This window comes from Cyprinodon tularosa, unplaced genomic scaffold (genome assembly GCF_016077235.1).
Source record: "Cyprinodon tularosa strain WSP-4 unplaced genomic scaffold, ASM1607723v1 ctg275, whole genome shotgun sequence".
NCBI classification, from domain to species: domain Eukaryota; kingdom Metazoa; phylum Chordata; class Actinopteri; order Cyprinodontiformes; family Cyprinodontidae; genus Cyprinodon; species Cyprinodon tularosa.
Window position 1 is genome coordinate 144,142 of NW_024038980.1, and position 25,421 is coordinate 169,562.

At 39.0% G+C, this 25,421-nt stretch overlaps 1 protein-coding gene across 9 annotated transcripts; it reads left to right on the forward strand.

Annotated features, from left to right (window-relative positions):
* Positions 1 to 231: 231 nt before the first annotated feature.
* git2a (G protein-coupled receptor kinase interacting ArfGAP 2a) lies at positions 232 to 24,850 on the forward strand. Of its 9 annotated transcripts, none has more exons than XM_038290016.1 (22): positions 569 to 620; positions 3,678 to 3,811; positions 4,001 to 4,113; positions 6,420 to 6,525; positions 9,020 to 9,106; positions 9,201 to 9,331; positions 9,447 to 9,541; positions 10,724 to 10,769; positions 11,176 to 11,181; positions 11,277 to 11,328; positions 11,405 to 11,477; positions 11,567 to 11,664; positions 11,752 to 11,863; positions 13,755 to 13,873; positions 13,957 to 14,106; positions 16,319 to 16,567; positions 17,272 to 17,358; positions 19,318 to 19,400; positions 19,490 to 19,675; positions 19,887 to 20,018; positions 20,423 to 20,486; positions 23,952 to 24,850. In XM_038290016.1, exons 1-22 carry the CDS (start codon positions 569 to 571, stop codon positions 24,162 to 24,164), a joined length of 2,388 nt encoding a protein of 795 aa, XP_038145944.1. In that variant the 3' UTR covers positions 24,165 to 24,850. The 9 variants fall into 9 exon arrangements, with proteins under 9 accessions (XP_038145951.1, XP_038145945.1, XP_038145952.1 ...); XM_038290020.1 differs by having other exon boundaries at positions 19,887 to 20,047; positions 23,952 to 24,089; XM_038290023.1 differs by lacking the exon at positions 16,319 to 16,567 and having other exon boundaries at positions 232 to 620.
* Positions 24,851 to 25,421: the final 571 nt, after the last annotated feature.

Below are 25,421 nucleotides of genomic sequence, written 5' to 3' on the forward strand. Positions count from 1 at the left end.
GACGGTGCGTAAATCAAACTCACCTCCCGTGCAGAGGTACATAAAATCATGTTTTTTCTTCCTGAATATCGCCTATCAGGTTGTACGGCACTAAATATTCTGTATTGTATTTTGCCTTTCTGCTTAGATACAGGTCTACAAACCCAAGAAAATACAACTATTTTAGTATAAACTAAAGTATTACCAGGGGGCGTCACTGGTATATGTTTTTAGTTGTGCTTCCTGACAGCCCAGACTCGGGGCTTGCTAGCTCTTGTTAGTAGGTCACAGTCGCAGCTGCTCCTTCTGCTTCTAACAGAAACTCACAAATGGGCACAGGCTAGTTAGCGAGGCAGGTGGGTGCCCTATTAGCTATAATGCAGGCCAGAAGCTTGTTGTAAAATCTTGAAAGGTAATGTTATCATGGTGGCGACACAAACTCGCTAAATAAAGTAGCAGGTCCCCCCCTTTTTTCCCCATTTATTAGCTAAGTGTAGCTAACGCGGAAGGCGTCTTCCTCTAGTGTAAAGCAATGGTGACGGATTTAATGCTCTGCACCTTTTAGAAGGCATTTCCTCCACTTTAAAGGATGTCTAAACGCCTGCGAAATACTGAAGTGTGCGCAGATTGCTGTGTTTCAGGTAAGCTCGTTCACTTTTTTTTTAAGGTTTGACTTTTGTCTGTTGACTTTTGGTTATTAACGCACCGGGATGTGATCAGATTATGGTTCTCGCCCCGCGGCGCTTCTTCTACTTAACGGTTCCTCCCTGCTATAAAAAACAAGCTGATGGGGTGTCAATTAGATTAGAGAAATTACTTCAGGTTTAATTTTTGTAATATTCACCTGTCCTCTTTGAGTCAAATCTGAAGTTCCCTTCATTTATAAATCCAAACAAAAAAGTTTTTTTTTTCTTTTTTTTTCTTTTTTTTTTGCAAATCTACAAGTTTATAGATATTATTGTTCAGATCTGTTTAGACATGGGCAGTAGTTGTAGCACCAGAAACATAAATATTACTTTATTGTTATCATCACTGGTTGTAATAATAGCCAAGGTGGTAAAAGGTGATATTTTAACTATTGGACAACTCCTTCTTATAAAATGGTTCAGTCTTCTTGTTGAAGACATTGTTATAAGCATTCAGATTGCAAAGGTAAGTTTTGATTAGCTCTTGAAGTTAAGAAGACAGTCTATTTATTGTAAGTTAGGTTTGAACCGAGATCTGGTATAGTTTATCTGCTGTATGTATTATTTTTGCTCAAACAAAAACCCATATATCATAACTTCTCCACTTGTAGTCTAGGAAATTGGTAATAATTACTTTGCATTTTTTGCTGGGCGACCAGAGGCATATCCTTCTGCATTTAGAGTACATAGTTCTTCAACAATGCTTCCTTCTCTAATTATAAAGTCCATATAGGGTGATATTTCACTCATTGCACATTTTGTCTGATAGGAGATCAGTTTCCTTAAATCCCCCAAAACATTAACACAGGTATTATTACCTATAACTTTGGTCTTTTTCTCATGGTAATCATTGAAAGCATCTATTGTTTTATCCTCTAGCCTGAATGTCATTCTCTTCACTTGTAGAGTATTTTTTTCTTTTAAATAAATGTAATGGCAGAGTAGTGGGCAAAATCCTAGGATTGTTTACTATTTTTATTTATTTTTTGCTGCCTTAAGATTGCCGAAAGGATGTATGTTAGCAAAATTTATACCCAATCTTTAAGAATAGTAATAAAAAATTTACTTGTTATAGTGACTGGAATGAAAACTAGAAAAAAAAAATATTTGTTTACATTATAGAAATTTCTTAAACTGAAGCCTGCTATGGCAAATCGCAAGCTTTTTTGACTGGACAGCAGAGCCTGTGGTTGGTGAGATTTAATACATAGCACAGCTTGCAAATTTACTCCGCCTAACGTGACTTGAAGGAACAGCAAGTACTTTTAATGAAAGTTATTGTTCAATTCGACTCGCATTCAAGCCCACACCTACTTCAGTCCAGTAGAGACCGTACCATCATCATCCTACGAGGGAGATCTGCTCGTTGAAGTAAATTATAGGCCTGGGAGAAGCTTGGGGCGAACTTTCACACTGTAATGGGCCTATGAAAGAGGAACAAATAATAGCTGCATTGTTTCTCAGATACTTTTCAAAAGTCCCATTTAAAGGAAAAAGAAGTGACGTGATGCTTTCAGCATGCACAGGAAGCAAAACAGGATGCAGAGCGCATTGACTGCATCACTGCTGTTGCAGAACAATTCTCTTGTTTTATAGTGTTTGATGGTTTAATTTGCTTAGAGACTCTGCGATACATAGCTTCCCTTATTTAAAAAAACAAAAAAACCTTGCTGTGCTTTAATTTATGTGAACTATCTTTTGCTTTTATTGCTATATGAGCAAGTTCACAAAGTATGCAAGACTTCATCTCTCGTCACTAGGATTGGTTAACCCCGGGGGTTTTTCAGCAGCTGCCCCAGCATATGGCTGGTACCGGTTGTTGTCTGTTTATATTTTTGGAGTTTTGGGATGCAGCATTAAGTTTAGCCCCTCTCTTTGAGAAAAGCATGAAGGAGGCATGTCAGCAACTCCCTGTGGAGAGTTGTTAAGTGGAGAAAAAGAGGACCCAGGAGACAAAATCTGACCGCCAACCCCAGCAGCTGTTGCTTCTGCACCTCAGCTGCTACTTAGACATTTACAGTCCTCAGTGTCTGTCTTCCCTTTCACAAAGCCAGATACATTGTATGCCTGATGGTTTAGAGGATGTGGGGGTCTTATGAGTTCATCGGATTGTTTTGGTCTAATTTAGTGTTGGAAAATGAATCTGATTGAAGATGGCACTGGAGAAAACTCTTTTACATCCAAACTCAATCTGCTATCAGATTGATTATTTACCCACATGTATATGGCAGGAGCACAGTATCTCTTCTTAGCACCATATATTACCTTCATACACAGCTTTTTTCTGTTTCTCTTTTGTCTCAACATGGCTTTGAAAGAGGAAGCTGCTCTTTCAGAAGGTGCTTCCACCTCATAACTGTTGGTCCTCACTTCCTTTTTACAGTTAAAACAACTTAAAACAAACAAAAAACTTAATTGCCCTATTGAATGTTTATTTTTTTTAGCCATCAGTACTTGACTTTATGCTCCATCACACTTTGGCTCTACACAAAGACAAGGGGCCAAAGTACATGAGCAAAGCCACCTCTGAATCACTTAAAAACCAAACTAGTTAGTTGGTTTAGGAGATGTTTTTTTTATTTTTATTTTTTACATAGGAGCCTCCTTTTTTGCACAATGAATACATTTTTTTTTCTCCAATCAGATTTTTGTATTTACTTGGGTTATCTTTATCACCTTTCGTGATTTGTTTGATCAACTGAAATATTTAAGACGGCCATAAGGGGGAAAAAAAACAAGAAATCTGTAACGGGGCTGACACCTTTGCACAGCACTTAATGTGATCCACTATTTAAAATAAAATTTAACTTCTCAATTCTATTCTAATTTACTTAGAAATACCTGAACATTTTACAAAAAGCAAAAAAAAAAAAGTTTTTATTTCCCAGCCATTTCTGTTCTGTTCTGACCTTCTAAATGAAAAGTTCTGATGAATTTTTCTTTTCCTAAAATGTAATTTCTGTGACATGGTTGCAAGTTTCCTGATTTTGGCTTTGTTCCCCTGCTTTCTAGAGCCTCGCTGGGCCTCTGTGAACAGAGGGGTGTTGATTTGTGACGAGTGCTGCAGTGTTCACCGAGGTCTCGGAAGGCACAGCTCCCAAGTCCGTCACCTGACCCATTCTCCATGGCCCCCAACGCAGCTCCAGGTTGATGAGACAGACAGAATACTCATTTATGTTCAGCTTTTTTTTGCAAACCTCTGTGCTATTCTATGCAATTGTCCTCTCTGCACACCTAGGCCTTACACATTTGCACAGCAAGTATTCATGGAGGCAGTTTTTATTGAATTTGACAGGTTTTAATCTTTAATTTAATCTTTGTTTTACTTCTATTAGATGGTGCAAACGTTATACAGCAATGGTGCAAATTCAATATGGGAGCACTCCCTTCTGGACCCTGCATCTGTGATGAGTGGAAAACGTAAAGCTAATCCTCAGGACAAGCTTCAGTAAGATATTTTTCTTGTGTTTTTCTGTCTTTATTTTTAAATGAATTATCAAATGCAGTAATTGTCGCTGTGATTCAGTTTGCTTCTTTGCCAGTTTGTACCTCTGTTTCGTACTCTGTGTTGTCCCTTCTGACACCCGTTTCATAACCATGTATTACATATTTTTAAAACATTGTTTGTGTTTTCCTGAATTATGCTGATAGTCATAAAAAAATTCAAATGACACTTCTTGTTTGTTTTGATTTTTTTTTTTTGTATTTTTTATATTAAAAAAAATGAAAAAGTAGAACTGTAAATTTACAGTCATACAGGTGCTGGTCATAAAATTAGAATATCATGAAAAAGTAGATTGATTTCAGTAATTCCATTTAAAAAGTGAAACTTGTATATTATATTCATACATTACATACAAACTCATATATTTCAGATGTTTATTTTGTTTAATTTTGATGATTACAAATGACAACAAATGAAAATCTCAAATTCATCATATCAGAAAATTAGAATATTACTGAAGACCAATAAAAACAAAGGATTTATAGAAATGTTGGCCAACTGAAAAGTATGAACATGAAAAGTATGAGCATGTACAGCACTCAGTATTTAGTTGGGCCTCCTTTGGCCTGTATTACTGCAGCAATGCGGCGTGGCATGGAGTCGATCAGTCTGTGGCACTGCTCGGGGTTTATGATAGCCCAGGTTGCTCTAATAGTGGCTTTTAGCTCTTCTGAATTGTTGGGTCTGGTGTATTGCATCTTCTTCTTCACAATACCCCATAGATTTTCTATGGGGTTAAGGTCAGGAGAGTTTGCTGGCCAATTAAGAACAGGGATACCATGGTCCTTCAACCAGGTACTGGTAGCTTTGGCACTGTGTGCAGGTGCCAAGTCCTGTTGGAAAATGAAATCTGCATCTCCAAAAAGTTGGTCAGCTGCAGGAAGCATGAAGTGCTCTAAAACTTCCTGGTATGTGGCTGCGTTGACCCTGGACCTCAGAAAACACAATGGACCAACACCAGCAGATGACATGGCACCCCAAACCATCACTGACTGTGGAAACTTTACACTGGACTTCAAGCAACGTGGATGAAGTGCCTCTCTTCTTTTCCTCCAGACTCTGGGACCTTGATTTCCAAAGGAAATGCAAAATTTACTTTCATCAGAGAACATGACTTTGGACCACTCACCAGCAGTCCAGTCCTGTTTCTCTTTAGCCCAGGCAAGACGCTTCTGACGCTGTCTGTGGTTCAAGAGTGGCTTGACACAAGGAATGCGACAGCAGAAACCCATGTCTTTCATACGTCTGTGTGTGGTGGTTCTTGAAGCACTCACTCCAGCTGCAGTCCACTCTTTGTGAATCTCCCCCACATTTTTGAATGGGTTTTGTTTCACAATCCTCTCCAGGGTGCGGTTATCTCTCTTGCTTGTACACTTTTTTCGACCACATCTTTTCCTTCCCTTCGCCTCTCTATTAATGTGCTTGGACACTGAGCTCTGTGAGCAGCCAGCCTCTTTAGCGATGACCTTTTGTGTCTTGCCCTCCTTGTGCAAGGTGTCGATGGTCGTCTTTTGGACAACTCAGTCAGCAGTCTTCCCCATGATTGTGTAGCCTATAGAACTAGACTGAAAGACCATTTAAAGGCTTTTGCAGGTGGTTTGAGTTAATTAGCTGATTAGAGTGTGGCACCAGGGGCCATCAATTTTGAACCTTTTCACAATATTCTAATTTTCTGATATGATGAATTTGAGATTTTCATTTGTTGTCATTTGTAATCATCAAAATTAAACAAAATAAACATCTGAAATATATGAGTTTGTATGTAATGTATGAATATAATATACAAGTTTCACTTTTTAAATGGAATTACTGAAATCAATCTACTTTTTCATGATATTCTAATTTTATGACCAGCACCTGTATATTACTGTTTATATATATATATTTTTTTTACTATTTTCCAAGGCTGCACTTTAAAAAAAGATGGAATTGTCCAGAGAGCTGTTCCAAACGTAATTTCTTTTTGTTTTACACTTGTGTAAACAAAATGATAAATCTGTCTAAGTCTTAGTCTAATATAAACAAATTGTATTTAATGTCCACTAATCTAAGTTATGATCATTTGATTAATTGAGTTTAATGTTAATGTTAGAAATAAGGATAAAAACATAATGCTGTATATCTGGCAAAAATTTAAGCATAAACATTAAAATGTGTAATCAACAGACCGGAGATTTTCAGGATTTAAATGATGATGAAAATAAGATAATTGCTGCTTACTCTTTCATGTCATATTTCTCTTTTAAAAGCCCAAACAAATCGGAGTTTATTAGAGCCAAATATCAAATGCTGGCGTTTGTCCATCGTATGCCGTGCCGTGAAGATGACAGCTCTACAGCAAAGGATTTAAGCAAGGTAAGGAGAAATGGCTGATCACTGTGGAACATTCAGCACACTCATTGGCCTATGATGGATCTGTTAAAGCCTTAAGAAAATAATTCACAGATTGCAGAACGCTTTTTAGATGAGTATGTTTGTTTATTGAGAAAAAATATAATGCAAAATACTTTTAAACAATAGTCAGAATTGTAGCAAAATAGCATAGCCTTGAGTCTGTATATAATATTTGTCCATCTCAAGGCCTGCTGGCCGAATCTGGTCCGCAACATAATTATCTCCCACTCCAGTGTAAAAAAAGCCATATCATGTTGTAAAATAGAGGTACCGTATTTTCACGACCATAAGGCGCACCGTACTAAAAGGCGCACTCTCAGTTATGTGTCCCATTTCTGTATTTAACACACACATAAGGCGCACCGGACTATAGGGCGCGTTTTTTATATACAGGTACATGTCCTCTACTACCTTTAAATACCTCTACTGCGTATTTAAAAATACAGCGGGGGCAAAACTGAGTATGACTGTGCTTTATTCATGTATTTATTACAAAGTATTAGTCAAACCTGGGTGCTGGCCGTGAGACAGACACATCGCAGATGACACAGCGCTGTGATCACTCCTAAATTAACTTAAAATCCTGAAACCTGCCGACGGAATATGTTCGCTTTTATGGGTGCCTGCAGTTTAAATTATTTAGATGAAAAACACCTGCCATCCACCGCGTGAACCCGGAGGCTGCCCAGCCTAGAGGCTGCTGATGAAGGGATTTCTGCTGTCGGTGCACCGCTGGTATGTGGGGGTCTGAGCGCCTCCGACAGAAATAGATAATCTGGATGAACTGACTGCAATTATTACGTTTTCAGGTGGACTTTCTCACTTAAAAACATAATAAAACTACTTAATTCCCACTGATCACAGCAAATATAGCTGCAAGATTTAGATTATTTAGATGAAAAAACACCTGCCAGCCACCGCGCTGAAGAGGAGGAGACACGCCCAGAGGCTGCTGTTGAATTAAGTTTTCAGGTAGAAAAATAGAGCGGGAGCAAAACTGAGTATGATTGTGCTTTATTCATGTATTTATTACAAAGTATTAATCAAACCCATCAAAGTCATCATCCTCTGTTTCTGAATAAAACAGCTGCGCTAAATCAGACATGCCAATTTCCCATCTTCGCTGTCAGTCACTTTCCGTGCAGCGCAGCTCCTCAGAAATAATGCCGGCTTTTGCAAAAGCTTGTAGGCCTACAACAGAGCCAGCAGACACGTTAGTCCATCTACAATCCATCCGCTAACGGTGGCGTAACTTGCCCCGCTGCCTTCCACTTATCCTTAAACTGTGGTCTCAGTCTGTCATCCATCGCTCCCACGCCGCTCGCAGCCTTACTTTGAACGGCCGCTTCACACCGATGTCGAGCGGTTGAAGCTCCTTTGTCAGACCCCCCGGGATAACGGCGAGCACAGTATCCATTTGATTCACCTTTTTTTTCACATCGGCTGTGAGATGGGCATGCAGCGATGGTGATGCGTGGAAAAAACCACCTGGTCTCCTCACATAGGCTACACCTCCCTCAGCTACACTTTCATCATCTCCTCATCCATCCAGCCTTTTCCATTTGCGTTAATATCATATGTCATCAGAGCGCTGTGTCTGTCTCGCTGTCAGCTCCCAGATCAGCTTCTCTGATTGGTTGATGCGGCGCTTCCAGCAGCAAAACTTCAATTTTTCCATCTCGAGCAGCAGCAGCGCGTTGGCGGTGCGTTAGATGCTTAAAGGCTGCAGGACCTTTTGCTGCACCTATACGCGCGTCAACCATTGACTTTGCATGTAAACTCGCTGCTTCTGCTGCACCTGCTGGGTCCGGTTCACACCGATGTCGAGCGGTTGAACAGCGAGCACAGGGTTAATTTGTTTCCCCATGTTTTTCACATCAGCTGTGAGATGGGCACGCATGGAGTTACATATTAACAGCGATGGTGATGAGTGGAAAAAAAAAACACCTGGTCTCCTTACATTCAGCCACTCTTTCATCATCTCCTCAATGAGGTGGTCTCAAAAGTCGCAGTTACAACACACATAGGGCGCACCGCACCATAGGGTGCACCGCACATTTTGAGGGAAAAAAAAGACGTTTAAGTGCGCCTTATAGTCGTGAAAATACGGTATGTGTCCTTTAAAAGTGTGCAAAGTAGTTAAAACTGATAAATAGTAGTAATGTAATACCATAACGGTTTGCTCCTTTTAAATGCAATGGTGAGATTAAAATTTTAATTTATACAGCTGCAACTTGCCCTTTGAAAGACTCGATTATGCTCATAGAAATGAGTTTGGCGGAGGAAGGGATGGTAAAGGAGGATCTTTTGCAGCAAATCATTTGGTGTTTGGATCATTAAGCCGTTTATTTTAAGGCTGCCCAGATTAGAGGAAGATGATTTACTTAGATTTTTTTATTATTTTTTTTGCCTTATGTTTTTTTTTTGTAAGCTTACAGTAATCATTATTTTCCAGCAACTTCACTCAAGTGTGCGCACAGGAAATCTAGAGACTTGTCTGAGGTTGCTGTCTCTGGGAGCACAAGCAAATTTTTTTCATCCAGTGAGTCTTGCTTTTCTACTTCAACATTAAATTTTTTTGAACATATATTCATGTTGATTGTTCTCACTGTGTTTTTGGTCATTGTCTCCTCCAGGAAAAGGGAAACACTCCTTTGCACGTAGCTGCGAAGGCAGGCCAAGCATCTCAGGCAGAATTGCTAGCTGTTTATGGGGCCGACCCTGGAGCTTTAGACAGCTATGGCAAAACCCCCATTGACTATGCAATGTGAATCTTGTTACATATTAACACATTGAAGATATTTTTTTAAACTCTTTTTATGACATTTCTGGATTTATGCAATTTAACTGTATGCGTACCTGTTGTGTTTTTTTTTTTTCAGAGACCTTGGTCACTTTGAGTTGGCAGACAGACTGGTGGAGATTCAGTATGAACTTACTGATCGACTGGCATTTTATTTATGTGGCAGAAAACCAGGTTAGCAGTGACAGGAATGTTTATTGGAGAGTCATCTAGGATTTTGCTTTATCAAACTGAAATGTTAACGGTCAACGGTAATGTGGAGCAGGAAATGTGTGGTTAGCGTGATTATTTTTCACCTCTGGTTAAGCTTTTAGCTTTTTTCATTCACTTATTTCTTACTTTAGCACAAAGACGGGTAAACATAAAAGCAAAAGGGTACTAAATTGTTTGGATGTTATAATTGGAAGCCTTAATTTGAGGGTTGATGCACAACACTGTCTGCACAACAAATAAGTAGTGATGGCAAACCCTGCAGCTTTATTTGTAGTTCATTAGATAAAGAGTCATTTAGTAATTTGAGCTGTAAGGAGTAGAAAGTCAGGAGAAATGTGGCCTGAATGTATTAGCTAGGAGACCTAACAAACCTGCAACCGACACGCAAGTTTAAAAGTAGCCTGGTTGTAATTTGTAGGTTTTTTCTTTATCTAGCGCAGTGCATCCCAGCAGGTGATAGACTGCACTGTGTAAAGAAGCTAATAATTAAATTCAGTTTATTTATATAGTGTTAATTCACAACACAACAATTTAACTGTCAAAGTTCACCATAATGACTCCCTTTTAATGCAAAATCGCTGCACTTTGTTGCTGTAAGATCAGTTAACCTTGTATCAGTGTATTTTAAGGACAATTGATTATATAGAAAACATTTTAAGACATAATCAGTTAATAAAACAACGTATTAGATTTTTTTAAGATACAACATTTATAGTGAGTTAAAAATCTATTTTTTTTTGTCTGTTGTGCAAACAAAGTAGAAATGAGGTTACTGTTATTTTTAATTTATGTTCAAGACATTTAAAAAAAACCTCCAAAGAGCTATTGCCTTTTTGTCATAATCTGGAACCTTTAGTTGTGTTTATCGATTTAAACTTGAACAGACAATCTAACTAAATTTGAAGCACTTCGATCTGTTTTTCACCTCCAGGAAAAAAAAAAAAAAACTAAACAGAACTGCCTGTATTTGAGTTCAGTATGTTTTAAAATAAAAAGAGAGTTAAATAACTACTCTTTTTCCTTTTTAAAATTTAATTACTGGTCTCTTGTTACAAAATCCAACTACCAAAACATACATGGACTTGCAATGTTTTTTTAAAGAATGGTCATGTACATTCATGATACCTTTTTTTTCCCTGTTAGATCATAAAAACGGCGAGCACTTCATTGTTCCCCAGATGGCAGACAGGTATGTTCAGTTCATGAAAGTCCGACTTCAGGTCTATCACCAGTGTGTGAATGACTGAATGTGGTGTAAAGTTTGTTTGCATGTACACGCCATTTACCATGTACCACAATTGACTTGGTTCCAGTTTCCATTGATGCAGTGCAGTCAGGCTTTTCTTTATAGCTTTTTTTCTCCAGCCTCTACCAACCCACTCTTTGCTGCCTTCCTAATCTAGTCAAGTGACCCTTTGCAGTGATTGTTATTCCCAAGATCTCTGTAATCTTAGGGAATAATACAATTATTCTGAAAAGAGCTGTAAACAAATCTGCCTTAAATTAACTTCAGTCAGATAAATAGTTTTCAGACTTTGGGCTTTGAGTAATTGATATATTTGATATTTTTCACTTGCTGCCTTTTGATGGAACAGAAACGTGTAAGTATAAGTTGGGGAAAAAAAAAAAGATCAATTTGATGTTTGATGCCAATCATTTGTATATCATTAAAATAGTTTTTTTGTTCTCTTTGTAGCTCTCCAGATTTAACAGAACTTGCAAAAGCAGCAAAGAGAAAACTGCAGTCGGTAAGTATTTTGTTTACCATTAGAGATTTTATTCTACCTCCTAAGGCTTAACCCAGCGTTATCACCCTTCATGCAGCTCAGTAATCATTTATTTGAGGAGCTGGCCATGGACGTGTATGACGAAGTAGACAGACGAGAGACGGATGCAGGTAAAGGAGAAGGTCATCCATGTGTCACCTTTCCAACCAGTTTACAGAAAGGTTCATATATACACACCTCTGTCTCCTGTTGTCTGCAGTCTGGTTGGCCACACAGCATCACAGCACCTTGGTGACTGAGACAACTTTGGTCCCCTTCCTTCCTGTAAACCCTGAGTATTCATCAACAAGAAACCAGGCAAGTCAGCTGCTCTGCTGCCATGCTCTGCTTTTTACTGCAAATATGAATTAGAGACTGCCTCTTGACTGCTCTATCTTTCTTTAGGGTCGACAGAAGCTGGCAAGGTTCAACGCACATGAATTTGCTACTTTAGTCATTGACATATTGAGTGATGCCAAACGCAGACAACAAGGGAATTCAGTTTGCAGCCCGAAAGGTTGGTGTCCTCGACGTTCCCCACCTGTCTCATAACAATCAGAATTTCGTTTCAAGAACAAGACAAAAATTGGTTATTGTAAAATGAAAAAAGCAAATTGCATTTTATTTTACTAATTCATGTTTATAATGACTTAAAATCTGGTGTGCATTTGTGTTTAGTACAGAAAATGACACCATGAGGAACGCAGTTAGGTCAGGAATACAGGGAGACGGATTTAATGCAGAATTTCAGTTATAAAACAAGATTCCAGCCATAGATAATCTCAGAGTTTGTGGAAGCTGCTAACCTGCCAGGACATGGCCTTCCACCTAAATAATAGATTGTGCAAGGTAAGAAGTTGGAGAAGGAGTAACTGCAGTAACTCTGGAGGAGCTGCAGAGATGTTCAGTTCATCTGTGTACCAAACTACTGTAAGCGCAATTAATTAAACACTTTGCTTTTCTGGAAGATAAACCAACAAGGCCCTCTTTACAGTTTGCTAAAATCTTGTATTGTACACAGCATACATGGTCCTCTGGTCGGTTAGACGTGGCGATAGCAATACTATGCTGTTTGGTAGACGGAAGCTCGTCCGACTTGACTTGAAAGTAGAGGAAAATACATCAACCGTAAACATACAATAATATAATTAGATATGCACTTAGAATAGGAACATTCAGTTTTCTTTTTTTGTTATTTTAAAAATAAATCATCTTATTTCACTGGGTATGGGCTATCAGGTCCCTGTATGACCGGTGTCTGAGTCTGGTCCGCATTGCCGGCAGTAAGTCGGGCTCGTTTCCGGTGAGAGTTGGACTCTGCCAGGGCTGCCCTTTGTCACCGATTCTGTTAATTACCTTCATGGACAGAATTTCTTGGCGCAGCCAAGGTGTTGAGGGGATCCGTTTTGGTGGCCTTAGGATTGCGTCTCTGCTTTTCGCAGATGATGTGGTCCTATTGGCTTCATCAGGTCGGTCCGCAGCCGAGTGTGAAGCGGCCGGGATGGGGATCAGTGCCTCCAAATCCGAGGCCATGGTCTTGAGCCGGAAAAGGGTAGAGTGCCTTCCCCGGGTCAGGGGGGGTGTCCTGCCCCAAGTGGAGGAGTTTAAGTATCTTGGGATCTTGTTCACAAATGAGGGAAGAAGGGAGCGGGAGATCAACAGGCGGATTGGTGCAGCGTCTGCCGTGCAGCGGGCGCTGTACCGGTGCGTCGTGGTGAAGAGAGAGCTGAGTCAAAAAGCGAAGCTCTCGATTTACCGGTCGATCTACGTTCCTACCCTCATCTATGGTCATGAACTCTGGGTCATGACCGAAAGAACGAGATCGCGGATACAAGCGGCCGAAATGGGTTTCCTCCGTAGGGTGGCTGGGCTCTCCCTTAGAGATAGGGTGAGAAGCTCGGTCATCCGGGAGGGACTCGGAGTAGAGCCGCTGCTCCTCCACGTCGAGAGGAGCCAGTTGAGATGGCTTGGGCATCTGTTTAGGATGCCTCCTGGACGCCTCCCTGGTGAGGTGTTCCGGGCACGTCCCACCGGTGGGAGGCCCCGGGGAAGACCCAGGATACGCTGGAGAGACTATGTTTCTCGGCTGGGCTGGGAACGCCTTGGGGTTCCTCCTGAAGAGCTGGAAGAAGTGGCTGGGGAGAGGGAAGTCTGGGCCTCCTTTCTTAAGCTGCTGCCCCCGCGACCCGACCCCAGATAAGCGGAGGAAGATGGATGGATGGATGGATATTTCACTGGGAAATTACTTACTTACCTCCTCCATACAAGGAAATACACCTATTTCCAGAAAAAGAATGCATGCGTTTAATTTCTTGCAGTGGGGCTTCAACCGAATAATGAACATGTTTTTAAGGTGCTGTATCAAACACGCAAACACTAACTTTGCAACTTTTCTTTGTTCATTTCAGACAATGTTGAACTTTTATTGAAGGGTGTGGCTGTCAGACACAGCAGTGATTATGACAGTGTAGCTTCAGATGAAGATACAGATCAAGAGCTCCCTTCAAGCAAAGGAGACAGGACAAAGGTATTAAACCTATAATACCCGAGTTTTACAAGAGGACAAATTCTCCCAGTTCTTGGTTTGGTTTTAACCCGTTTCCTTAACAGAGCCTGGACTCTGACCTCTCTGACGGCCCTATAACTATGCATGAATACATGGAGGTGAAAAACGCACTTACTGCCTCTGAAGCTAAGATCCAGCAACTCTTGAAAGCCAACGACAATCTGAACGACGAGCTGAGGCTGATGCAGAAAAAGGTATCCACTGCACTCCACCAATAAGATCACTAACCCCGGGGAGTAGGGGGGGGCGGGAGTGGAGGTACAGAGCAGCTTCTGCTGCACAGTGGGAAGTGATCCAAGTCAACCAATCTGCACTGATCAACCTTCTTTTCAACCAGCATGCTTTAGACCCTGAATTGAACAATGGACATTTTCTTCTTTTTTTTTCTTCCTTGTTTTATGTTAACTTTAAAAACTTAATTAATGCATCTTTCTTTTTTTTCATTTAATAATAGGTTACATTTTTATTATGTATAAGTTGGAGTGAGTTATGGCATTTACTGTTACTAACAAGCATGTTGTAATAATGCATGAAATAATTAACTCTGGAATTAACTTTTTGTGAAATAACAGTGATAAACTGACTGTTTGTATGTGTTGCTCCATTGTGAATGCTGTTTTTTTTTTTTTATTACAGAAATATTGCAGCCAATTTCTTTTAGCTGCACTTTCAGATCAGTTCACATAGAAAATGATCCCTGTTGCACAGGTTTTGTGCAGTCTCAATTTTCAGTAATTGTGTTTTTTTTAGTGCTTGTTTTAAATTCTTAAATAGTATTTGACCCTTATGAATGTACAGTTCTCAATAAATTAGAATATTTAGAAAATATATATTTTTTTAGCCATTTCAAAACCAGAAAGTGAAATTGCTTTCACGCAGATAAACTTCAGCGATTTTTGTTTTACAGCAAAGTTGTTTTTTTTAAAGTTAGAATATAACTTAGGAATGTACTTTTTTTTTTCAGTCAAAAACTGTGGGGCCATGCTCATTGCAGCAGCCTCTGTTACCTTTGGCATTGTGGACAGAAGGGAAATGAAATCGGCAGGAATTGCTCTATAGCTTTAACATTAAACTGTGCTTAAGCAGGATGTTCCATTAAAATTAAACATCTCTTTTATATGGGAGACCTGTATGAGAAATACCAATCAGAAAAATACACAATTTCCTGCTAGATTTATGGTATGACTTAAACAAAGTGGACCAACAGCAGCTGAATACATGGCTCTAGAAGCAATCCCTTATTATGGAAGCTTTGATCTGGACCACAATCAATTGGGATTTGTTTCTGAATTTGAGTTTAAAATGAAATACAGACTTTAGACCCCTGATCAGCAGTCTGGTCCTTGTTCTCTCTAATTATTAAATCTGGATGCTTTTGTGTATGGGGAGGCATTGACTTGGGCTGTATTTTAAATTTTCCCTTAACTTGGGATTAGCTTTACTTCTCAGCCAACTTTAATTTTATACCTCACTTTTTCCTTCCATTAAACTTTAAAAGCAGTATTCTTGTATACAGCTTTCTTGAACAGCCAACCTCTCTGGAAAGAGTTTTGCAGCTTTGAGGGATGTATCAGTTTTCTACATCTTGATAGTGTAGTACACTATCAGAACACCACAGCTGGAAGCCCTAAGCATCTTTTTACCAGGAATTAAAACTTAGAACATATAAAGGAAATTCTAATTTATTGAGATTTACCTGTACTTCTTGTTTTTTTTTTCCTCTTCCTTTTGACTCTAGCAGGCCGTGTCCATTCATAGATAAGGCATTGTTCATGCCAACATGTTACTACTGATCATTTTCTTGGTACAAAAGACCATTTGGAATTAAGCTTTTAATTTTTTTATTCATAATTATCATATATCTGAACTATAGATTTTGTACCTCTTTCTTCTACCTATTCTTTGCTATCTTCTTTTTGTGGAATGCAAATTACTGCCTTCATTTTGGGGCCAGTTTTTGCTTTTCCTCTGAATTTCCTTTAATGATTCTCATATCAGCCTGTCTGTGCCGTCGCTGCATCTTTGTGCAATAGTCGCCTGCTTGCTTATGACTTGCTTGGCATTTTGAGACTGCATTAATTTAGTCGGCATTAATTCGGTTTGGTCACAGCCTGACAATACTGATGGACTTAATTTGGCATAATGAAGATGATTGGTAAATCTTTTGTCATTGGAACAGCTTTAGATTTTGTTTAAGGTTCTAAATATCAACAAAGATCTGCTTAATTATTGCTATATTAAATGTTTGTGTTAGTTCAAATAAGTATAATTTATTCCGTTTTAGACCAAATCTAATGTAGAAATGTATAAAAACTGTAAGTCAGAGAGGGTTTCCAGGATAAGTAATAGGGACCAAAGCTTGCTTTGCTCAGAGCGCCTCTTAGCACTGCTAACTGTCTCTTCCAGCTGCAATCTCTGCAAAGCGAGAACACCTCTCTGAGGCGGCAGTTCACAACAAATGTCTATCAGACCCCCAGCAGTACAGACTACCCTGACCCGTCCAGCCCCTCAGCCCTGAAACGCCGGCAGTCTGTGCGGGTCAGTCGGCCCATGTCAATGTACGAGACCGGCTCAGGCCTGAAGCCCTATCTTTCCAAAGGGGAAACTCCTTACCCAGAGGAGGGTCTCCCCTCCCTGCAACCCTTTCCATCCCATGTAAGTAAGACCTTTCCCCCTGCTCTCCTTCGCTGCTTCCACCCCCCCCCCTCCACCGCTTTCCATGTCTTCTTTCCTCATTTGGAAACATTTCTGCTGTCATTTAGGGTTCTGTTTAATTTTCTGGGCATTAAGTTGTTTCAAACACAATTATTGAAAATGTCAATGCCACACTTTTGTTTAATTTCTTTTTGTCCATTTTAGAAACCTACCTACATTGTCTCAGTTTACTGGATTGCTGCTTTATTTGGACAAACTGTATTTGTGGAAGCAAGACGGTTAGCTTTGCATTTTGTCCTGTTTTATGTGATTTGTATTAAAGCTACTGTTATAAACACTGTGTTTTTTTTTTTAATGCATGCATCCACACACACATTCCTCTACTTTTGTTTTGATTTTATATTCTAACATGGTTATATCTAAGACTTTTCTTTTAACAGATTGGATTCTAACTACTTCTTTTGTTTGGAGTTTATGCAGTTTTTTTGGATCTTTCTAAAGAATCATATTAATAGTTTTAATTTCTTCAAGTTTTAACCATTAAACAGCTTTATTTTTCATCAAAAGATCAATTTCATCTTCATGAGCTTTTCACATTTCACTCGGCCATATAATCTCAAGGGGACACCTCCATCTCCAGTTTTTTTTTATTTTTTTAAATCCTACACTTTGTCATTGAAATATGATTTAACTTCTGTCTTTAGACAGAAAGGGGTGCATTTGTGACCTCATCATCCCTTCCCTCATTTCCATCCACCCTGTCTTGGTCCAAGGACGACACTTCCCAACAGGTTAAGTATAATTTGCACTTGTGCTGCATCCCTGTGGGGGCCAGCAGATCCACTTGGAGCCCCCTCTATCTGTCCCTCTATCATAAGCTTCCTATGTTCTCCTGCTCTGCTGCATGAGCCGACTTCCCACTGGCTGCCGTCATCCTCTGTTAACAAGAAGAAGAGCACAGTTAGCCTTGCAAAAGTATTTCTTCTCCTTGAACTCAAGCATTTTGCCATGTTTCAATTTTCACTGTGGTTTTTGGGAAAGACAGACATGTCTTTCTGTACATGTAATGAAGGAAAATGATCATCTAAATGTCATAAAGCTGCAAGTGATTTTAGGTGAACCTCTATCTGCTTTAAATAATACGTTCATTCAGACTAGATGAAGAGCATCAAATAAACATTTTCTCATCTTTTTCAGGTTCTTTATTAGATTTAGGCCCTGGACCGTTTAAGCATTAATGTTCTTCGCACTAATTGAAGCTCTCGCTTTATATTTTAGGTTGTTTTCCCAGTGAAAGCAACACCGACCAGTTTCCCCAGCTCTGCTGTATTATTCTAACCGCATGATTCACACACCGCCATGTTTGACTAATGAAATTATGCGTTCAGGGTGGTGTTCTCACGACACATGGTGTTGGGCAAGTTGGCCCAAATGAAAACGATCTCTTCTGACAGGACCACCTTCTTCCCATGTGTCCTTAATGGCTTTTGGCAAAATCTAAATTGGATTTCATTAAGCTTTGGTCAACATCTGCTTCCCTATTCTTACTCAAACTGACATTAACCTTTTATTAATGAGAAAGTAAGAGTAAAGAGGTCTAAATACGAAGAGATTCCACACTCTTGAGATGGTTTATCACATCTAACCCAATAAAATAAAAGTGTAATTTTCAATGCATTGTGGCAAAAAAAGTACAAGGTGTGATTTCTTTTGTAAGGATATCAGCTGAACCTTGAGTTAAAAAGCAAACTGCAGCAGCTGCTTTTTTAACAGTTCATTCCTACACTTTGAAAATAATGTAAAAAGGGATGTGATGCAAAAGAAAAGTATATATAATTGTTTTTTTTATAAATGTTTGCTGCATTATAACATTAAAAGCAGTTAAGCTTAACTTAACTTTACCTTGTGGGTGACAGCTTTGGCACCTAAAGAATGAAAATAGAAGCTTCCCTTTATAGCAGCCAAACATTTTGACCCCTAATAAGTGTTGTTTAAAAGATGAATATTCGGTTAAGGTAGAGCAGGGATTTATTTCATGTCTATGCATGAACATTTATGGAGGTAACATTAGTTGGACTGTCATTTAAGTCTGATTTTGATCTGGGTTTTTAAACTTGGAGGTCTGCAGTTTGTAAAAATGATCAAAATGCTTGCAAGGCAAAATGTCAGTTTCCTTAATCCTTGAGTCTGAAATCTTAACAGTATCAACATTTGGTCTTATAAAAACTTTATTAAAGTGATACACTTAAATAAAAACAAGCAAATCCGTACCAGCGATGTAAACGGTAACCGCTGCAAATGTAAAGTTTTTCTGCAGTTTTGTGTTTGGAAAACTTTCATTGTTTAATTTCAGTGTGAGATTTCTTTCCACAACCGCTAACTGCTTTTACTTTGACTTATTTAACCTTCACCTCAGGAATCTACAAGCCTTCATGCACCTGTCAACTTTTCTACTGCACTGGATTAACAGAGAAACTGGATATTGATCATGTTCAAGCAGGATCAGCTTTGGCCTTAGACTATCTTGTTCCATATCTTGTATTTCCCCTGTTATGTTAAAGTTTGGTGCTCTGGCTTTATAAGCTTTATCAGCCTGTTTTATTTAGCTTTGCATTTTTTTTTATTTTCAGTTACAAGCACTTGTTTAGCAAACAAAGGTTTTATGTTTAGCATATTTCATTTATTATTTAAAAGCTTAGTCTGCAAAGTCCTTACATTTTTTTTTTACTTGTTGCTAAATTTCTAACTAGACCTCAAAGTTGGAAAAGCAAAGCAGCGTACCAGAAAGTGACTATGACAACACATTCAATGACTCTGAGATGGAGGATTCTGGGTAAGACCTTGTTTATGCCAACAGATGCTTTTTTGTGTTTTTTGGTACATATGATTTATTTGTAAATCTATGGACATATCTCTCTTTAGTTTTTGCAGGAGGGGGAGGCTGAGAAGCAGTGGCTGGCTGGGAGAAGGCAGCTCTATCCCTGAGCTGGATGACATGGAGTCGGACCCTACGCTTCCGAGCACGGAGGACGTCATCCGCAAAACAGAGCAGATCACCAAGAATATTCAGGAGCTCCTGCGAGCTGCTCAGGATAATAAACATGACAGGTCAGACTAAAGGAGAGGAGAGATGATATTCAGCCTTAATGTCCTTGCATCCATTTCAAACCTAACTTCTCTATTCGTCATCATTCAGTTTTTTTTTTGTTTTATTCTTTTTATCCACTTTTTCCTGCCAACATCTCTTCCTTCTCATTTTACCTCTGCTATCCTGATCCAATTCTCATTGGCTTCCCCATCCTTCGCCACCTGTGTGTAGACCATGTGAGCGTGAAGGAGTCCGCCGACTCCGTCACAGCCTGGGATGTTTCAGCACTCTGGTGCCATGGGCCGAGAAGGCCCCCTCTCCCCTACAGTCTCTCAGCCTGCGGTCCCCTGACCCCACCTCCTGGTACTCTGGCTTCTGTCCCTGCCTCCCAGGCACAGTTTTATTCTCCTCTCCCTCACACGGTCTCTTTCCTCTGCCGTGCCTCACCTGCTAACAAGCTCTGGTTTTTTTTTTTTATTGATTTTCCTTTGCATACTTTAGTTTTGTGTCTTAAAAAAATGTTTATGCGAGAAAAAAAGGTATGTTTAACCGTGCAACAGCTGTAAACTGACAGGATATCATATTTCAGGTGTATGCTTTTGCTGTGGGGTGAATTGTTTCTAATATGGCATGTAAAACATTAATTATATAGCTTTACATAATGGTTAAGCAGCATATAAGTTTATTGCTTGTGTTGGATTTGTATGATTATGATTTTTTGTAATTATTTATATTTTAATCTTAAACTTTTTGTTTTATTTTTTCAGTTTTCTCCCCTGCTCAGAAAGAATCCATACGGCTGTAACAGAAATGGCTGCCCTCTTCCCCAAGGTTTGATTTAAAAAAAATGTTGTACCCGTCTTGACAGAAATGATTAAATCATTGTATAATGTCATAATATATTTAAATGAGATTTTACTTCTTGCATTGTAGTTGAAATTATTTTACAATCTATAGCCTCAACAGAATGGAATGCCTAGGTTTAAATTTATTGTTCATACAGGTAAAAAACATATATGCACATCCTATTAATGTTTTGATAAATGCACCTTAGCAAGTTTTGAAGGAACCAATAAGACTCATATTTCCTTCCTGATATTTGACCTGTTCTAACAGAAATGACAGAGCTCCATTAAATGTGTTGATTTATATTCATTAACCCCAGCATATTCTATATTTATTTAATAGATTAATGGCAGGGATTTTCCAGGGGCCTAATGGTAGCCTTTTTTATCCACTTCGGAATCAGTTTGGATGTGGTTTGGGATCTTTGTCCACCAAGTTTCAGCCTTCTAGATTTAAAGTTGAGAAATGTATTTATTCAAACCTGTTTGTGCAATTCACCAGAACTCACTGGCAGTGAAACTGACCAATCATCAGATTAGAGTAGCAAGAAACAGATCATCCTTTGGCCCTGTGATGTGGACACGCAGAGACTGTTCATCTGCAGCTGTCTGTGTCACAGAGTATTATTCTTACATTTCATAGTGGTTATCCATTTGCAGCCACCTCCTGAGGTAGATAATGCATGTACCAGGGATGGAGTATTTTATAAGTGTTTACTTCTACCCACTCCTTTTGGAGCAGGGATTTAAGGCATTAGGGCCAGATGGGATGTCCTGAGGGAGTCCATCATTGTCTTGTTATTTTGTTTTCTGCCATTGTCTGAATTGTTGTAAAGCAGTCGATCATCATTACTGATTCTAGGTCAACTTCATCCCGCATCCTGTGCTGGGCCACGTCAATTGGGTGTCTAGAGCAACGGCCCCCAAGCAGCATTAGCTTTGTGGTAATTATAGGTTACCAATATACCAGGCATGTCATTTAATCTGAGCGGTTTGGTTAAGGTGTTTAAAATTTAGACCTGGGGTCTCTTTAGCTACCAGGGAAATATGTGCATTACACAAAGTGGATGAATGGAAACAGATGGGAGACTCTCTCCAAATTCTTCAGCTTCACCTTATGGGTCTGCAATCTGCACTCTGGAGCCACAAGTGGCTCTTTTGGCCCTTTACAATGGCTCTTAATAGTGGCTAAAACATTAAAGAACCCACTAATGGTTTGGAATTCAGTATACTGACAAATACCATTCTTAGACACTTCAGACAACAGAAAAACAATACCAGAAATGTTTTATTTTTATTTAAAAAAAATGTTTTTGTCATTAGTTCATAATCTGTGTTTATATTGTTTTTATATAAAATAGTATCGTAAAGAGGAAATGATGAAGACATTTTTTCTTCATCATTTTAACCCCGTAAATACTAAACCATGGAATAATAAACAAAACATTACCTTTTTGAAGCTACTGTTTTTATTTAACATTCTAACAAATAAAAACAAAAGAAATTTTAAATTATTTAAGTTAAAAAAATATTTTTTGTCATTTCTCTGAAATTTGTTATGGATTTTCTGTTCACCGCATGCGTGTGATTTTATAAATCATTTTTTTTCCAAGAACAAAAATAACGCACAGATGATGTAAAGGTCTCAAAAACTCAAATATAAAACATTTGGTGCTAAATGGTTGAAAACTAAAAATGCAAATAAACAATAAATGGCAATTTCCTATAGCAGATGTTTAATGAAGATAATAAGTTGTGTCTCATCTAAAGATCATGTATTACACTCACCGACCACTTTATTAGGTACCCCATGCTAGTAACGGGTTGGACCCCCTTTTGCCTTCAGAACTGCCTCAATTCTTCGTGGCATAGATTCAACAAGGTGCTGGAAGCATTCCTCAGGGAGTTTGGTCCATATTGACATGATGGCATCACACAGTTGCCGCAGATTTGTCGGCTGCACATCCATGATGCGAATCTCCCGTTCCACCACATCCCAAAGATGCTCTATTGGATTGAGATCTGGTGACTGTGGAGGCCATTTGAGTACAGTGAACTCATTGTCATGTTCAAGAAACCAGTCTGAGATGATTCCAGCTTTATGACATGGCGCATTATCCTGCTGAAAGTAGCCATCAGAAGTTGGGTACATTGTGGTCATAAAGGGATGGACATGGTCAGCAACAATACTCAGGTAGGCTGTGGTGTTGCAACGATGCTCAATTGGTACCAAGGGGCCCAAAGAGTGCCAAGAAAATATTCCCCACACCATGACACCACCACCAGCCTGAACCGTTGATACAAGGCAGGATGGATCCATGCTTTCATGTTGTAGACGCCAAATTCTGACCCTACCATCAGAATGTCACAGCAGAAATCGAGACTCATCAGACCAGGCAACGTTTTTCCAATCTTCTATGGTCCAATTTCGATGAGCTTGTGCAAATTGTAGCCTCAGTTTCCTGTTCTTAGCTGAAAGGAGTGGCACCCGGTGTGGTCTTCTGCTGCTGTAGCCCATCTGCCTCAAAGTTCGACATACTGTGCGTTCAGAGATGCTCTTCTGCCCACCTTGGTTGTAACGGGTGGTTATTTGAGTCACTGTTGCCCTTCTATCAGCTCGAACCAGTCTGGCCATTCTCCTCTGACCTCTGGCATCAACAAGGCATTTCCGCCCACAGAACTGCCGCTCACTGGATGTTTTTTCTTTTTCGGACCATTCTCTGTAAACCCTAGAGATGGTTGTGCGTGAAAATCCCAGTAGATCAGCAGTTTCTGAAATACTCAGACCAGCCCTTCTGGCACCAACAATCATGCCACGTTCAAAGTCACTCAAATCACCTTTCTTCCCCATACTGATGCTCGGTTTGAACTGCAGGAGATTGTCTTGACCATGTCTACATGCCTAAATGCACTGAGTTGCCGCCATGTGATTGGCTGCTTGGAAATTAAGTGTTAACGAGCAGTTGGACAGGTGTACCTAATAAAGTGGCCGATGAGTGTATTTTGCTATTCTAAGTGACTTATTTTGTTGGGTGGTGGGTTAACTGGTTCTATGCATTCATAAGGTTGCAGAATCCTGTCTTAAATTAACAGCTAGATTGTTACAATGTAAAAAGAAACAAGCTATTTGATCCAAAATGAAAACGATCAATACACATTTACACTACAGTAGTTTGGGTGAATCATGCTTCCTGGATTGGCCCTGACCACAAACCTACTGAACATTTATGGACATAGTTTGAAAGCCAAACTTGTGCCCTCAGTAACCCAAGTTTTCTCTTGAGATCTCAAAAGAAATGCAATAAACAAATCATGAAAGGCACAGAATGTAAAAGATCATATCCAAGATCTGTTGTGTATTGAAGATGTCCTCTTATGTTAGTCTTCATCCCATTTAGTCCCACTGTCCACAAACCTGACTGTGTCCCTCCCACTTTGTGTTTCTGTGCAGAAGCCGCGATCAGAGACGATGAGAGGCTCCCTGCGCCTGTTGACCACCAGCGCCTCCCGCCTTCAGAACGAGTGCCGGAAAGCCGTGCCTTCGGACGGGTGCTCGGGGCCAGACATGCAGCTTGTAACCCAGCAGGTCATCCAGTGTGCTTATGATATTGCCAAAGCCGCCAAACAGCTTGTCACCATCACAACAAAGGAGAACACTAACTAGACAGCAGTTAACATGCTCCAAAGCCACCATCTCAGTATTGTTACATTTTCTGTGTTTTTTTTTTTTTATATTATTGTAAATGTATTGTGGTATATGCATGTCTGTTTTTGTATTTAAAATGAATACTGACTATATCTTGGGAGTTTTGGAGGGAGAGTGAAAAAAATACGTTAATATATCTACGGTAGTTATTGTAGTAGCACAATTTTCTCTTTAGGGTAACATTTTCCAGCAAGCACATCTGTATTACTCTATAACTGAGTGATTCTAAAAATATTTTTAAGCAGCTTAAAGTAGCTAATAAAAGGCATGAAGCTCATTGGACTCCATGCTGTAACAGGCAGTAATGAGTGTCCAAAACCTTAAGGTGTTCATATTCAGCGTTTCTACACATTACACATTACTACAATTTTATTTTTCCCATGCTAAACATTTTGTTTTTCATATTTGTCTTTTCTGCATGTTTTGATTTTTTTTAATGCAAATGTCCAGCATAAATTTTGAAGCATGTGTAATTATATGGTTTAGACACAGTAAAAATAAACCTGGTAAAGCTAATTATAAATTAAAATATTATATGAAAGAACTTTATGCTCACAAACAACACCTACAGTAATGTCATACTGATGGCTCGCCTGAATGTGCTGCTGCTTTGTATGTGAAATTAAAAATGCACCATTCTCTCAGTTTTGTAGCTCCTCTCCCATAAAACCTTGATTCTAGAGATAAGTCCGGTTTTCCTAAATTACGGGTATTTACCCATAATTTGAGCAGGTAACTATGATTTGCCAATGGAATTAGTATTTTTACTCTTAAAATAAGATAATTAGGTAATATGCACTTGAAATAAGACAATGCGACTTTTTTTTCTAACTTTAAATGTAAATTTTCTTCTTCCATTGGCAAAGTGTCTCACTTACCTCCTCAATTCAAGACAAAATGCACTTATTCTAAGAAAAAATTACTTCTTTAGATTAACATTTTTTCCAGTGTGTGAAAAATGTGCGCTTTTCTGTTTTGGAGCTCCTCTCATTTCAAAACCCTGATTCCCATTACTGTCATAATCCTTAAAAAAAGACTGTTATTGAAAGATGAGGAGAAATGCATAGGCTTATGTATTTATTGCAGCTCACCTGTTGGCTCCAAAAATATATTTGCACCAAAAGTGCTCTCCATATATATATATATATATATATATATATATATATATATATACACACACACACACACAGTTGTGCTTGAAAGTTTACATACCCT